The sequence below is a fragment of the Corythoichthys intestinalis genome, chromosome 11, assembly GCF_030265065.1.
Source record: "Corythoichthys intestinalis isolate RoL2023-P3 chromosome 11, ASM3026506v1, whole genome shotgun sequence".
Taxonomy (NCBI): domain Eukaryota; kingdom Metazoa; phylum Chordata; class Actinopteri; order Syngnathiformes; family Syngnathidae; genus Corythoichthys; species Corythoichthys intestinalis.
The window spans coordinates 23,663,120-23,677,090 of record NC_080405.1 but is presented as its reverse complement, the minus strand read 5'-3'; the positions used below and the strand labels follow the sequence as shown (position 1 = coordinate 23,677,090).

Sequence of the window (13,971 nt, the reverse complement as noted above, 5' to 3'; positions counted from 1 at the left end):
GATTTCCACATTTTCTGGAAACTGTCTTTAGAAATAAGACGTCTTTTAACCAATATACTTTGTTTTCAAAGATTTCTGTACTATTTTGAATGTTTATAGTGTTACCGCTGTACTTAACCCTGGTTTTAAACGTTCTGCATCTGGAATAACTTTTGTACACCACCAAACAACGCACAACTTGACATGGAAATACAAGTCACTAATTAGCATAGCGCTCGGCGCTAACGAGTAACATCTAAAAAACAACAACAATAAAGGCTAAACAGTACAAGAGGGTTCGTGTACTCACCTCTTGTAGACGTACACGGGACTTAACAACACACCAGGGACATTTTCCAATTAACACGATTTGAACCTACTGCTGGACAACTGAAAGGCAAGAAGCAACGAACTATCTCTCTTCCACTCTCGCTCTGAAAAATAACTTGAACACAGAAGAATAATATAATAATCGATTTTTGGCACACCTTTACTAAGTTAATCGCATGACAATAATAACAATTTTTTTTTTTTTACATCTCTCCTCGGAGCTACACAATTCACGTAGGGTGGGGTGGCGTGGCTCAGTGGTAGAGTAGTTGTCCCCCAACCCAGAGGATGTGGCTTCGATTTTCTCCCCTGATAACCTCGCCTATAATATCTTTGAACAAGATACTAAACCCCACATTGCTCCTGGTGCTGCGTCACCAGTAGGTGGATGGCGATGTAGTGTAAAGCGCTTGAATTCAAAACAGCGAATTTCGCCGAAAGGTGAGAGATCTTCATGCCTGAATTATAGTGGCAGCCAAAGTATTTTCTATTAAGGCAGCAAGTGAGGATATTACTGAAAGAAAGGGAAAATCATTTTAGGATTAATTCTTCAATGACATCAACAAGTGTTCTATTTTGGAGTCCCGCCCAAGTACTTCCATGATTTTTTTGCCTTTAAATCTTTCTATTCCGTGGCCTTAATTTGTCCCTATAAAATCAGACTGTACATCTATCAGCTGGCATTCTGCTTAATTTTTTGACAACTCTAAAAACTGGTTCTTTATTAACAAACCCAATGCAGAACAGCACTGGATTGGATTGTTCACCAGCAAAGCTGTGAAAAGAAATATAATTTTACAAAATAATCAAGTTGTTTTGTTTCCCAAACTTTTCAGTCATGAGCTCTCAACTCTGTTGTGTGTCTCGCATAATAAAGACGACCAGTTCATATTCGAATATATGAGTTTCTACAGACTATTGGTGTCAAGGACATAGCTCGAGTCTATGGAGGGCACCATAGTCATGCAAACACAGACTAATGTACTCAGTGTTATCTCTAGGCACAACAGATTTGTGTCTGACTCATGTTTACGCATACTTCTATCAAAAATATGCACACATTGGAATTCCTGAAACACTGCATGAGATGTCTATTGCTTCACCTTTTGTTATGGAAATACACAGTTATGAAAAAAACAGTGCCTGTAGTGGAGCACTTGGAAAGAAAAATTAGACTCAAGGCTACTCAGTAGAAAGTGTGTTATTAGTAAAATGTGCAAAATACAAATGTGCTACTACAGTTTACTCAGCTATCACACGTTCCTCTCCACCATGGTTACTGATTGTGACAGTGTGCGTCCTATCACTTTTCACCTGCTGCTAGAGGTGACTAACAAGCAGAGTTATGCAACACAAGTGTGCCTTAGCAATGACTGGTGAGTTGTGACAGGCACCACTGAAGAGACACGTCAAGTGAATCACATGCTGACTCCGCATGAGATAATGGACAAAAAAAAATCAATGGGCTAACCCTGAAACCGTCTGTTTAACAAGAACATTAGTCAAACGTTTTAAAGAAAATATATATACAAATATATTGTGGACATTTTTACACAAAATGTGGACCATGTCTTTAAGTGAAACAGCTCTAAGGGTGCAAAGCGCTCAAGGGGGCAGGTACTTCCTTCTATTTTGACACTTCCTCTTGTGTTTCTTCAGACAAATGTGATAGTTAAAGCACAACTATACAGCTGGTTTTAACGCTTGAACAGGAACGAATTTGCAGGTTGTACGATTGAGGACAGTGCATTTTCTCTTAAAACGCTAGTTTAAACACTGAGCAACTTCAATAGAGAAACCATGAACCAAAACACAACGCGAGTCGCCAGCAAATACGCTAATTGGATACTTACAAATTTCTTTTTGCCCTCTCCGTCCTCGTAGCCCTTCTTTGATTTCTTGTCTTTCTTGGGACCAGGAGCAGAGGCGGCGTATCCCGTGTGCGAATCCATATTCGTAAAGTTAATCCTTTCAACTGAAGTCAAAATAGTCTACGCATGGAGGTAATCTCGCTGACGCAAAAAAGACACTCAAAGCAAACGAATGCGCTGACGAACAACCAAAATAATAAAGAGCAAGTAATAATAACAATAATTTCCTCAGGGCCTGGCTGGCACTCCGGCTAACTAGCCACAATTAGCACCGAGTTGCTAATGATCTGGTTCCGAGCCAAACTCGCCGACTGAACTCCTCGCTAAGCCGCCTGTCTGTCTTCCAGAAGGAGGGAAATTCAAAGCGCAGCGGACCGTCGCTGGGACGTGCACACCATAAACCAGATAACTTCCTGAAGACATACAAATTAGGACTTAAGTCATCAGCATCCGCGTTGAAAGTGTAGAGAAGTTATTTACGAGATGAGTTTAGTTCAACAAAGTTCGTCGCAAACACAGCTAGCGTTAGCTTTAGCGAGGCCACTTTGTCTGGCCACAAGTGAAGTGAAGCCCCCCCCTCTTGATGGTTTCAAACGACGGGTATGCTTCGTTAATGTTGCCCTGGCGCCACTACGGCTTCCACTTGACTTTCCATGAGGGCAACGGGTCTAGTCAACTTTAAAACTCCGCCATGACTGCTGTAAATAGACTGCTTTAACACCGAGCCGGTGCGGTCGTCTTCCTGTTTGAACTTCTTCTGACAGTTCGCCCAAAGCTGTTTGTGTGGGCGGGGCCAGCGTGAACTACACCTGAACTGCTTCCTGGTTTGCCTTCTGTTTTATACTTTTAGCAACTTTCAGACTACCCCAGCAACTTGTTTTCAAGCAACCATTTTAGCTACTCCATATAATTTGATTGAAATGTCATAGCAACTTTTGAAAAGTGACCTAAACGCCAAAATGTTTATTTTTTTTTTATTTATTTATTTTTTTTTTTTTGGAGAAAGCCTGCCAAACTGGCAGATCATTTTGCTTACACGACCAATTGACCCTACTCACATGACGTCACAACCACGCCCCCGCGCCATATTGTCCGTCAACTCGTCGTGTTGACGCATTACCGCTACGTGAATTCCTCCTATTATGGCGTGTTTCTCTGCTCGTTAACATTAATAATCAAAATGGTGAAGGCGTGTGTGGCGGTCGGTTGCAATAACAGAGAAGATAGACCGAGAGACTTGAAGTTCTACCGTATTCCGAGAGACCCGGAGAGCAGAGCGAAATGGACTGCTGCAATTCGACGAGAAAACTGGGCTCCAAACGATTACCACAGATTATGTAGTAGTCATTTTATATCCGGTAAGATGCATTTAATATATATTTAGAGGGTTTTGGGCTGACAACCACAATTAAGATCATTGCTAGGCTAATCGCTGACAACATACACTCAGACGTTGTGAATGAACTACCTGAAAATATATAATTATAAGGGGATAATAAGACAGTTGTCATACAATTAATTTACAATTTCACTATTGAAGTCAAAAGCCAAAAAATAAATTCAACTAGGGACAATCTGGAGTAGTGCTATCGCACTTCATATTTATTACATATTATATATGTATGTAGTGAGAGTGCTATCGCTAAACCATATAAACATTAAAAGCCCTAGCTCCATTGACAAATGACATGAAATACATTAGACTTGACAGTGGATGTTAGCAAGAACAAAAGATTTTGAATTGAAAATTTCGTAACTCACCTTCCCGAGCACAAGATAGATTCCTGCCGAATTTTCGTGGACGAGGACCTGTTTCACCCAACCAGCAATGAAGTATTTATAAGCCTCCAAGCTCTTAAAGTTTTTCAAACTTTCGTGAGAATAGGCTGATTTTGTGTGGACAAGATAGTTGTAAATATCAGGGTAGCAGATGTCAGGCAAAGACGGCGAAGACAGCGGGTCGAAAAACATCGATTTAGGCATCATATATGGATCTGGTGAATGGATAAACTGAAGCTTTTCCACATAACGCCTTTTATGCAATGCATCCAATGAGTTTACAGCGTCGGATAACACCGGGGCTTCCATGAATTGCTCTATAAATTGCACGACTAATTGAAACCATTGAGAATAGGGCTTGAAAATGACGGACAATATGGCGGCCTGATACAGCGACACGTCATTTTGTGACGTAGGTGAGTAGGGTCTATAGAGGCAGTCGGACATCCGGGCATTTAATGACGTCACCAGCCACAACAAAGCGTCGCCATATTGACAATGGGGCAAAAGAAGAGTCACTTGTAATACAAACGCATTGAACTTTCGTCTTATTTGCCGTCTTTTCCGTTGGAATGGCTAAAAGTTGCTGTGTTGCGGGTTGTCACACAAGGAAGAGTTGGGAGCCGCATTTTAAGTTCTTCATTCTTCCTCGCGTGAAGAAAAGGAAAAACAAATGGCTGAAAGCAATTAATCGAGGATCAGTAAAAGAACACGGTTCTGTGGACTATTCTCGCCTGTGGGAGCCTAAATCCAAGCACATTTACGTTTGCAGCCGACATTTTAGTACTGGTGAGTAGAGGTGTGCTCAACTCATGCCACGAGATAAAAAAAACACAACAACATACCTGACTGCTGCCGAAAAGCTGCTACAAGTACAGCTAAGCTACATAATATTACGGTAGATATCATTTATATAGGACTAGATGGATTATAGACTCGGTAGCGGTAGCAGCACATCTGCAAAAAGCTAGATGCGGGCGTTAGTAAACGGCCGCCATCTTAAAGCAGTAAACTTCCCTGCAATGCTGTTGTAGCGAACTTTCCAAGCAAACCTAATTAACTTTTTATCTAAAATACTCCTAAATCGGTAAAATATTGACTTGAATCTATCTTTAAAATAGTTTTAAAACTTTCACATGTCAAAAGTAGACAAAAGGGAAATTATGGAATAACGGGAGCAATTTTAACAACTTTAACGGTTGATTCACAACATTAAATTAATTGAATGTAGTTTAAAGCTGCTGATACAGAATGGGGACTGGAGTTTTTTTATTTAATGTTATTTTTGTATATTTGTTTACTGCTATATGTTAACTTGATACTGAAATAGTAGTTTGGTTTAGCCTGAGAGTATTTTTGAACAATTTTGGAACTAATGTACAAAACTTTATTAAAAAAAAAAAAAAAAAGGAGGGGGGTGCATCAATAATCGTTTTATAATCGAATCGGAGCCTCTGAATCGTAATCGTAATCGAATCGTTAGGTGCCCAAAGATTCCCAGCTCTACTGGTGAGTAAACTTTAATCAATTATTTTTTGCCCCAATTAGCTGCTACGATTCAATAGACTAGGCAGTGGTTATTATTACCGTAATTTATATAATTAAATAACGCTTGGAGGTGAATTACCGTGTTCTGCCAAAATGTGCTACATCGGCGAAACGTCCTACATGAGTCAAATTTGACACCCAAAGTACTACCGTGCGCTCTAAACTTGTTTTGTTTAGATGCATACAGGCAGAACGTACTAAAAAAATGCCTTAAGAAAATACTTAAATGTAGTTATATCAAACAAGGACGGTTTCAATACGCTACGTGACTACTGTGGTCAACTGCTTCAAAGCTAACCCAAAAAAAAAAACAATGGTTAAAAGGATTAGAGGGTAATACATGCAAAAAGTATCTTAAAGGCAATGAAAAGGTTTTAAAAAACTGAATAAAAACCAAAATAGTGAGTACTCGTCGCCTAGAATTGATAACGGTCAACTTACTGGGTGACTTTATGAGGTAGTTGTAGATGTTATCGAACTCCATTGTAGGCCATTCCTTCGGATTGTTCATCCAGCTATCAGCTGCAAGTTTGTAAGGGCAAATTTCCAAGCCAATACACGGTAATTTTAAATTGTACCGCCTCCTCGCGTCTGTCGGCAGTGACTCGTGATAATAGTAAGCCATATTTAAGACGTTTTTAGGAAAAACGATGCAAAACACACCTGAAATATTTGAATTTCAGACGTTTGTCAATGGAATGTTTAGCTGCGCGTTCCCCCTTCGCAAAATGGCGACCCGTTGCTAAGCAAGGTGACGTCATCATGACATCACGCCGACTTAAGCCACGTCACGGCAAAATAACCAATTCCCACCAGGCAAATAATATACCGATTGACCGATCAGAGCAGTTCACGGCAAAAGAAAAATAACGCTTTGCGAGTTGTCAGTTCCGGTAACAATAACCACTGCCTAGTCTATTGAATCCTAGCAGGTAATTGGGGCAAAAAAAATCGATTAAGGTTTACTCACCAGCAATAAAATGTCAGCTGCAAACGTAAATGTGCTTGGATTTAGGTTCCCACAGGCGAGAATAGTCCACGGAACCGTCTTTTACTGTTCCTCGATTAATTGTTTTCAGCCATTTGTTTCTCATTTTCTTCTCACGAGGAAGAATGAAGAAATTCAAATGCGGCTCCGAACTCTTCCTTGTGTGACAACCCGCAACACAGCAACTTTTAGTCATTCCGACGGAAAAAAGACAGCAAATAAGACGAAAGTTCAACGCGTTTGTATTACAATGCACGACAGGGCAACTGCTTGTGACTCGTCTTTTGCCCTGTTTTCAATATGGCAACGCTTTGTTGTAGCTGGTGACGTCATTAATGCCCGGATGTCCGACTTCTTCTATGTAGAACTATGGAGTCTTTAATAAATCTACGTGTTTTTTTAGTATGTAGTGTAGATTAATGTAGGAAAAAACCCAGTACTGCTTACAGTACAGTACTTTACCATAACAAATGTAGCTTTATGAAATTATGTCAGACAATGGCAAGCAAACGCAACATGTAAGGTGGTCATACGTTGATTTATACAGGACAGTCCTTCACTTAAATGCCTTCATCCTAACAGCTTCAAGCAGGACACGTGTGTTTCGGTTTGGAGTTGAACCTGAATCCAACAACTCCAGTGTGTTCTTAAGTGCTCGCTGCATTCAGAGCAGCTATAGGTAGGAAATGTATAGCACTCAGGGCGTTACTGGGGTTGCACCCACGGACACGCTCCGCCCACCCAAAGAAAACTGGATGTAGTACTAGCGGCAGTCTGGGCAACGCGTATGATATCCAATTCATATACTGGCTCTTGAAATGTTGGTTTTGTTCCTAGGGGGCGCTACACACATTTACGCATATTTTGATTTTTTTTTTCTTTTACATTTTATCAAAGTTTTCACCAGTGTTCACCTGGCTGTTGAGTTTGGTGAGTTTTGAATGGCATTCTGAGGGGGTCAAAGTAGGGCTCAAAGCGTCGGCGGTAGGCCTGAACGATATTGGAAAAAACTATTGCTGCGATTTTTTGGGGGGTTTGCGATATTATATTGCGATATTAAAAAAATATATATATATATTTTTTTTTTAAGAAATTTTCACTAGATGACTTGAATAGCTGTTTGGAAAGACTTTGGATGACTCACAATGACCAGTGTACAGTGATCCCTCGTTTTTCGCGGTTAATGGGGACCAGAACCCGCAGCGATAAGTGAAAAACCACGAAGTTGCGCACCCCGCCCCCCAAATTTTTAGTTTTTTGTGTGTGTGCTCAATGTATTTTTTCAGATTTGCATTGGAAAGAGATACATATAAGGCATGTTTTTTTCTCACTTTTTCCCCAAAGTATGATTTTTAAAATGTATGTATGTATGTGTATATATATATATATATATATATATATATATTTTTTTTTATAAATGGTTTTAAGCACTTCAAATGTAATAATTATAATCAGTTTTAAACATAACTGTTCAACCAAATCATTTTTGAACAAGAATAAAGTACTGTAGTGGAAAAATGCTTGGCTTTTTTAAATACTTCTGTTTATCTACCTTAGCTGTGACTCTTGGTGGACATGTAGAAATGACAAACTCCTCATGATCACTTCTGGCATTTAATTTATATGTCTCAAACGTCTCCACACACACACACATTCATTCCAAAGCGGCTTCCTTGCAGAAACTGTTTAACAAGTTAAACGATGATTGACAGCTGCTGCGCTGTGATGTCCGCTTCTTTGGCAAGATCAAAGATACCAGCATCGTTAACTTTAATAAGCAAGTGCTGCAGTGACTGTGAGGTTCAAAGAGCTGTGAGAGGGAGGGTGTGAGGCTTTGCAGCAGAGCAGAAAGCAGGGCGTATGCGGATTAAAAAAACATCAACATCTCAACATCAATGCAAACTGTATCCACAACATTCGTTCACACATTACCCATACCATTTATCCTCACAAGGGTCACAGGGCTGCTGGAGCCTATCCAAGATGACTATGGATACGAATTGGGGTGTTGTTTGCTGGCAAGTCCACCTCTTCGCCTAGTTCTCGATTGACGTTTTTCTTTTTTTTTTGTTTTTTTTTTTTGTCGCCTTTAGGATGGGTTGGTTGATTGTGGAATTGATTAGATTTCTGTGTTATTGTGGGTGCAGTGAGGCATTTCTTTCATTTGGAAGAACAGTTAGTAGTAATCCCGAATCCAGCTCTCAGGTGCAAACGCTCTGCTGTGTGATGGTCTTCTCAAATTAAATCTAGTAACAATTTGAATTTTACACTAGATGACCCAATGAATAAATGTTTATTTAAATCCTGCATTTACTTGTGTTTTTATGTAATCTCAGTTTAATGTGCTGTGACTTTGAAACACACACACACACACACACACCATGCTACCCCTGGATTATACTGATACTCGTTTATCCATTGTGGTATGCAAAAATGTTTTCACCAACAAGGCTGAAGAGGATGTGAGCATGACTGGTGGCAATCAAGTTGACATGTAGTGCTGTAATTTGTTTGGTTTAATGCCTACAAGTTGTCTTGTACCTCAGCCTCAAGTCTAACTTCGTCAGGACACTGATGTTATAAATTGGGGAAATGTTAATAAAGTGAAATCCACAGCCAGAAGCCAGGGGGCTTTTATAAAGATAACCAATGAGGCAATATTAAATCACAGCAGTGACCTCTGTAACTGTAACTTAAATCTCACCATTGACATCAGATGACAACAAGACTTTGAGGTGTTTTCAGAATTTTTTTGTCATGATATTGTCTGCCATTTAATCACTATTGACAATCTACTGGAAGATGGAAGATTTTTTTTTTGGGGGGGGGGGGGGTCGCACCATTGCAAAAGTCAAACATTTTGTTCATACTGTCGATATTAGTTGCCTTGAAAAATTAAACTTTCAAGGCAATAATAAAAGACTTAATGCCACGTTTTAGAAATCTGGCAAGTCTGAAATTTGCCTCTGCAAAGTGCTCTGTAATGAGCTGGATGTCCTTGCGAACTAAGGGGAAATGAATGCAACGGTAATGTTACCAATATTCACAATTTGTGTTCATTGATTATATTTATGTGTATTTAACCTAAATGGGTTTGCATGAAATGTTCTGAAATTTAGAACTCTGTATGAAACATGACCTAGCCTCACAAAATATTTATTTTCAATTTAATAAGAATATACTAGCGCATCCGTATCCGTAACGTTTTGAAAGTTATTTCCGACTTCCCAGACTTGAAGTAAACAGGTATTTAGAAAAATGTGTCAAAAGAAACTGATATAATTGATGTTTGTTGCAAACATGATTCGTTTTGACTTTAATGAGTCACATTACCCAGTATTGAAATTCAATTATTGGGTCTACTCTACAAGGTGTGGATACAATCTTCCAACACTCCATACCGTAATCTGCAATGACTGAAATAGAAAACCTTTGCATCATTTGACCTGATCCTGGCCTTGCCCAACTTCTGTGCTTTCATATATTCAATTCACTTACACAGAGTCCAGTGTACAAGTGAAATGACATAGGCAACATCATTATATGAAGATCTGGTCCATGGTCCAGAAAAGATCCTAAGTCTCACTTGTCCATATTACTTGTATGACGTCCGGGCCTCCCTCAGTGACCTGTCATATGGCATGGAGGCAAAGAAAGAATTCCTTAGCTGGCAGTTGATAAAGAACACAATGATCAGCACCAGCAGAAACAACAGGAGGCACATGACGATGTAGGTGAAGAGGTCCGGTTTGTGGAGCTCTCCATCTCGGAGCCCTCCTGCTCCTCCTCCTCCCCCACGGCCAGTGGTGGGTCTCAGCAGGGCAGCCACACTCACCAAGCTGCCATGGGACACATTGACAGAGATGGGGGCGCTTGTAGAAGACTGGGCCATGAGCACCAGGTCGAGGTGTGGGGCGCCGGTGGAGTTGAGGAGGACTTGTCTCAACATGGCCTATGTTGCCTCACCAGCTGAATTGGCGGACTAGATGGAAAACAATACACACAGTGCTTTTTAGAAATGTTCAATGATACATCATGCTTTGTTATGTATATGCTTTTAACTACTCATTATGAAATGTTGATACTGCCACTTCAAGTTCTGTCCCCAGCATAGTTTGAAGCACAACACAGAGCCAAATTCTCTCCAGAGAAAACAATTGAAATAAATACAATCTGTCCAGGGTTCAAATTCTCTCAAATACTAAACTTATGGGCCATACACAGGATGCCATATGACCAAACGAAAAAATGGTTTGGTAGACTTCCTTTGTGCAAAGCAATAATTGCGATAACAATGTGGTGGCAGGCTGTTACTTGTGGGTGTAGGCCTTCACAAAGTGATTTTTTTCTCAGAATGCCAAATTTTTTAATCAATGTCAGAAATTAATTTTTCTTTGTGTCGGTTTGCAATCTTCTTGTGCGCTCTGTTGGCAGCCATTCTCAGTGGCATTGAGAATCTTTAGTGAGTAGCACTGAAACATTAAGGGGATGAAAAAATACCACATCACCTTATGCTGTGACGATGGTTTTAGTTATGTCAAAAAGATGTAAACTGAAACCGGATTGGCTCACATTAGAATAAAAACCAATCCACAATTTCCATTGTGTTTATGTGTCATCACTCAGTAATCCTGACTCTGAAGGCTATGAGCAAATAACACATAGATGCTGCATTTGGATTGGATAGGGGAAAAAAAGATGAATGACTGTAAGTAACAAAAAACTGTTGGAAAGTAATACTATTTAATGTAAAAATGTAGAAAAGTGGAATAGTAGAAAAGCCGATGGAGGACTTTATGGCACAGCAAATATTGTTGATATGATGGTTTGAACCTGCACTTCTTAGCAAGTTATTATCGTTATAGTTTTGGACAACTTTTAAAACATTTACAGTATATACTTCGTTTATGGTAGTATAAACAAAAAGTACAAATATATTATCCTTGAAAGCGCTTGAAGCAGTTTTTGAGGTGAGCCTCGACAAAAACCCCTGACTGGTCACCAGCCAATACACGCAGAGGCGGAACATGCAGTGACAAATTTTGATATGGGCAGCTGCACAACGCGTCAATTAATAGATGCTGGAACAAGGTTTAAGAAACAACAGTAACAACTTCAAATCATTTTGAACAGCAAAACGCTCATGTTCATGTGAGGGTGTCAAACAAAATTCTGACAAATTGCGCTCTCTGCTGGACAAGGCTCAAACTGCTGCCCTCAGAGATGGCACCAAAATGAAATCTTGCCCAGGTTATCATTTAGGAAGTAGGACCGCCACTGCGAACATATTCAGTCCACACAGGACAAAAAGAAAAACATCAGCACTGAGCGTCTGACGCGCTAACCACTTCATCACAGCACTAACCAGGTTTACGCACTAATATTTATCATGTTTTGAAGTTTGATCACTTATCAACAGGCAATCAAATGGTTCAAGTGCATCAATTTCACAGTTCACTTTTACTAAAAGGTTTCACGGTTTTTAATTATGTAGCACTCACCCCCCTCCAAAAGCACAATCTTGCAACTAATAAACTACAACTTTTTAAGGCTTAGTGTACATTTGAAAAGTGGCGAAAACCACTGAAAGTGAACAGTATTTCAAGGTCAGTGTTAAACTGCAAAATGTACTCACCGAGTTCATGGTTTTTCAATAGGTTTGTATCAGTTGTACCATGCCATAATTATTTACTAATCGTCTTTGCGTCGTATAAAATGCCACGAGAATCAATGATAGTTGTCACGAGAAAGACTTACCTGGGAGCGCACCGCTAAGAGTGTCACAGGTGATAACAGACAAGACAAAACGGGGTTCCGCATTCCAGTCGGTTCTCTGTTTGGTGCCGACGATCCAAGCCGATGACGCGTTGTGGAGAAGCAGCGGTGCGACTGCTTCAGCGCTGAGCCCTGCACAGTCCATATGTATCTGGGTCGGATTTAATGGGGGGAAAAAACGCACGCCCACGAAAGTGGATTTAAATCCAGGGGCGACAATTACGCATCAAATAATTACACTTGTAAATAGAGATTAAGGTAATTAAAAACTGTGGTAGGGGTCCCGAATTGACATTAGGCTCCTTCTGCGAGCAATTGCGCGCATTCCTTTTTGCACGTCGTAGTGTGAATCACAAGAAGCCAACATGCGCTTGTGCGCGCATCTTGCGAAGCGTGGAAGACGGACACGCTGAATCTCGCTTTATCCCAAGATTGTTCTTTTCTCTTCCAGTGTCGGTGGTACAAATCGAGACACGTGGATGCGATGAACGCTGCGGTGAGGTTAGAAAGAGGAGAACAATGAGATTAATGAAGCGCAAATACATGGAGCAGCAGGTCGTCTGCTCCTGTCATCGCCCTTTTCTGCATGTCTGTGTCACCGGGGAGAGAGCAGATCTGTTTGTGTGTGTGCGTGCGTGCGTAGGTTTGGCGGGGGCGTGTCACCTAACAGGGATGTGCTACAGTAAAGTCACCAAGTAGAAATAAATCTTACTCTCTCCATCTCTCTTTCGAAGATAATGAGATGATGTTGAGTCAGAGCTACATGTGGGGGGTCAAGGAAGGGAATACCTCACACTGCAGTGATGAGAGGGAGAACATTCAGCAATGAGAGTTGGTATACCCATGCAGTAATCATCAAGATCTTATTACAATTTACAAGCATGCATAATTAAATTTAGAAAATGGAGAGAAAGAAATATAGAGACAGGCAGAGAGAGAGATAGAGACAGACATACAGAGAAAGACATTTCAGGTATTGCCAATCACCAAATCACAAATGTGCTTTTTCATGACTGTTGATTTTACTGTGGCCATGCACCTAAATATTTTCTTGGAAAACACCATGCAGTCGAGTTCCATGTAGAAAATTATGGGTTGTATATTAATCCTGTCTAAGTAAACACTTTTCTTATCTGTACAGAAAATTTTTGAATGGCTTTGAAACCCTTTCATTCAGGAGCAAAAAAGATTAGAAAAAAAATAATAATAATAAGCATCCATTTTCATGTTGGGACATTGACATACTGTAATTCTCACACATGAATAAATTTAAAAATCGGTAAATGATTTATGCTATATTTGCAGAGGTTAAGTTTTGAGTATATTTATATCTAAATCAGGTGAACGGGTGATGCTCTCTCAGTCTTCTGTTCCTGTTTGTTCTTGGGACATTTTCTAATCTGTTATGTCTAAAACAAGTGAACAGCATGCTCGACTGGATTAAGGTCAGGTAATTAACTTTCCCATTGGATAGCATCACAATTTTTAGGTTTGAAAAGTCTTTGGTTGCTTTCACTGTATGATTTGGCTACTGGCCCACCTCCCCTATGACTTCCCATTCAATAGGTCCTGGAGCATTTGAGGTGCAACGGGTTTGCTCACATTGATTGATGATGTGACTGCTGACGAAAGCAGCATGATGATTTCTGAAAAGTTTAAGCATTTACTGAGCATGTCTTCTCATAATCTACACTGCTTCAT

At 40.1% G+C, this 13,971-nt stretch overlaps 2 protein-coding genes across 2 annotated transcripts in view; both read right to left on the bottom strand.

Moving 5' to 3' along the window:
* The window catches only part of LOC130924156 (protein diaphanous homolog 1-like), a 75,636-nt gene extending 72,670 nt beyond the window's left edge, over positions 1 to 2,966 (bottom strand). Inside the window, 1 exon segment of the mRNA XM_057850536.1 lies at positions 2,163 to 2,966. Coding sequence (XP_057706519.1) covers positions 2,163 to 2,261 — 99 coding nt within the window. The 5' untranslated portion in view covers positions 2,262 to 2,966.
* Positions 2,967 to 9,268: 6,302 nt separating this feature from the next.
* LOC130924426 (small integral membrane protein 32-like) lies at positions 9,269 to 12,847 on the bottom strand. Its single transcript, XM_057850993.1, has 2 exons — positions 12,253 to 12,847; positions 9,269 to 10,477 (listed from the first exon to the last, which is right to left on the bottom strand). Exon 2 carries the CDS (start codon positions 10,442 to 10,444, stop codon positions 10,091 to 10,093), a length of 354 nt encoding a protein of 117 aa, XP_057706976.1. The 5' UTR covers positions 10,445 to 10,477; positions 12,253 to 12,847; the 3' UTR covers positions 9,269 to 10,090.
* Positions 12,848 to 13,971: the final 1,124 nt, after the last annotated feature.

Bases quoted from the DNA above. Each gene is read 5' to 3' on its own strand.
- LOC130924426 (XM_057850993.1), bottom strand. From the start codon at position 10,444: ATGTTGAGACAAGTCCTCCTCAACTCCACCGGCGCCCCACACCTCGAC.